We start from the raw sequence: 1,843 nt of genomic DNA, 5'->3' as shown, positions 1-1,843 counted from the left end.
AAATTGATAAGAGTATCTTCAAATATGTTATTTTTAAATAAATTCACCTTTTTTCCTTATTAAACCTGTGATATCTTCATTTGAGGACTGGAATGCATGTACATACTATAAAAAGCACATTTTTATGGTGCTCCAGTCCCTTTGAGAGTCAGTTTTTTAAATTATGAGGTTGACATGGACATGTAAGGAAAGAATGCAGGTCAGTAAACACATAAAAAGAAGTGATATATCAGTGTATATGAAATATGTCTACCTAAACATATGTATAAATATATATACATAAGAAGTGTATACAGTATATATGTCTGTATGTAAATATATATGTTTGTGTGTGTATGTACATAAGTATGAATGTATCTTCACGGGCATATAATCATAGATAAAACTTTGGTATTAATCCCCTTGAGAAGTATGTCCAGGCTATGCGCTTCCTCAAAGCAGTTTTCATGTCCTTGTTCCTCAAGCTGTAGATGACAGGGTTCAGGGTTGGGGGCACAACTGTATAGAACATGGACAACAACAAGTCCACAACTGGGTCATACTTCTGGGAGGGCCTTATATAAGCAATGTCACCTGTTGTGATAAAAAACATGAAAACAATGAGGTGGGGCAGGCAAGTAGAGAATGCTTTTGATCTACTTTCTTTTGTTGGAATCTTCAGCACAGTTGAGATGATGTGACCGTAAGAAATTGTGATGTAAATAGAGCAGAACATCCCTAGAGTAAATGCCAAAACCAGAGTGACATCAACTGCAAGGTGTGAATCAGAACAGGAGATCCTGAGCAAGGCAGGGACATCACAGAAGAACTGGTGGATCTCCTTGGAGCCACAAAAGGGCAAAGTGAATGTACTAATTGTGTATATGACCCCAAACAAACTTCCAGTGATCCAGGAAGCAGCTGCCATTTTCATGCAAGTTTTACTGCTCATTATGACTTCATACTGCAGAGGTAGACAGATGGCCACATAGCGGTCATAGGACATCACTGTGAGGAGAAAAAGCTCTGATACTGCAAATAACATCATAAAAAAGAGCTGTGACACACACCCCCAAAAAGAGATGGGATAGGTGTGACTCAGGGAGTTTGAAATTGATTTTGGGACCGTGACAGAAACAAGACAAAGATCTAAAAAGGACAGATTTTTTAGGAAAAAGTACATGGGAGTGTGGAGTTTTCCATCAAGAGAGATGAGGGTGAAGATGAGTAGGTTTCCCATCAGAGCCACCAGGTAGATCAGCAAGAAGAGGATGGCATGTAATACCTCCAGCTCCCAGGTATTGGAAAAGCCCATGAGGAAGAATCCTGTCACCACAGTGAAATTGGCCATTTCCTTGGGGTAGAGTGCTCTTTCTACTGTCTCTGCATGGAGAAAATAAATAGATGCATTATAGTCATTATTTTGAGTGTCAGATTCCCTTGGTACTGTGTGACCTTGGGCACATGGCAGTTCCTCAATCTGCCTTAATTTTCTCATTTTTTTAAAATGAAGTGATAGAAGTAGTTCTAAGGATTTCAACCTAAGGTTTATGTACCTAAAATATTTTAATAAATTCATTTCTATTTGAATCTGTTTTATACATTTAACATCATGATTTCCAGAAATGAGCTGATAGTGTTCACCAGATTGGTAAAGGATTCCATGATACAAAAAAGGGCCAAGAACCCCTGAAGCAGATATGTTTTAAGACTCTTTTACATCTTAGACAATCTAGGAATTTTTGACAAGCTTCTTACCTTGAAAAAATTGGTAACAATAACTCTGTCACTCAGTGGATAATTTTTATCATCCTGAAGTACTTTCATCATAAGACCTCTGTGCCTAAACAATTCTAATAATATT

The 1,843-nt window shown here is 37.5% G+C and overlaps 1 protein-coding gene across 1 annotated transcript; it reads right to left on the bottom strand.

Moving 5' to 3' along the window:
* Positions 1 to 373: 373 nt before the first annotated feature.
* LOC140522851 (olfactory receptor 14A2-like) lies at positions 374 to 1,330 on the bottom strand. Its single transcript, XM_072638072.1, has one exon. The coding sequence runs from the start codon at positions 1,328 to 1,330 to the stop codon at positions 374 to 376; it is 957 nt and encodes a 318-aa protein (XP_072494173.1).
* Between the last annotated feature and the right edge of the window lie 513 nt (positions 1,331 to 1,843).

The sequence above is a fragment of the Notamacropus eugenii genome, chromosome 2, assembly GCF_028372415.1.
Source record: "Notamacropus eugenii isolate mMacEug1 chromosome 2, mMacEug1.pri_v2, whole genome shotgun sequence".
Taxonomy (NCBI): domain Eukaryota; kingdom Metazoa; phylum Chordata; class Mammalia; order Diprotodontia; family Macropodidae; genus Notamacropus; species Notamacropus eugenii.
Note: the sequence above shows the minus strand (reverse complement) of the source record. Positions and strands in the feature narration are given on the sequence as shown.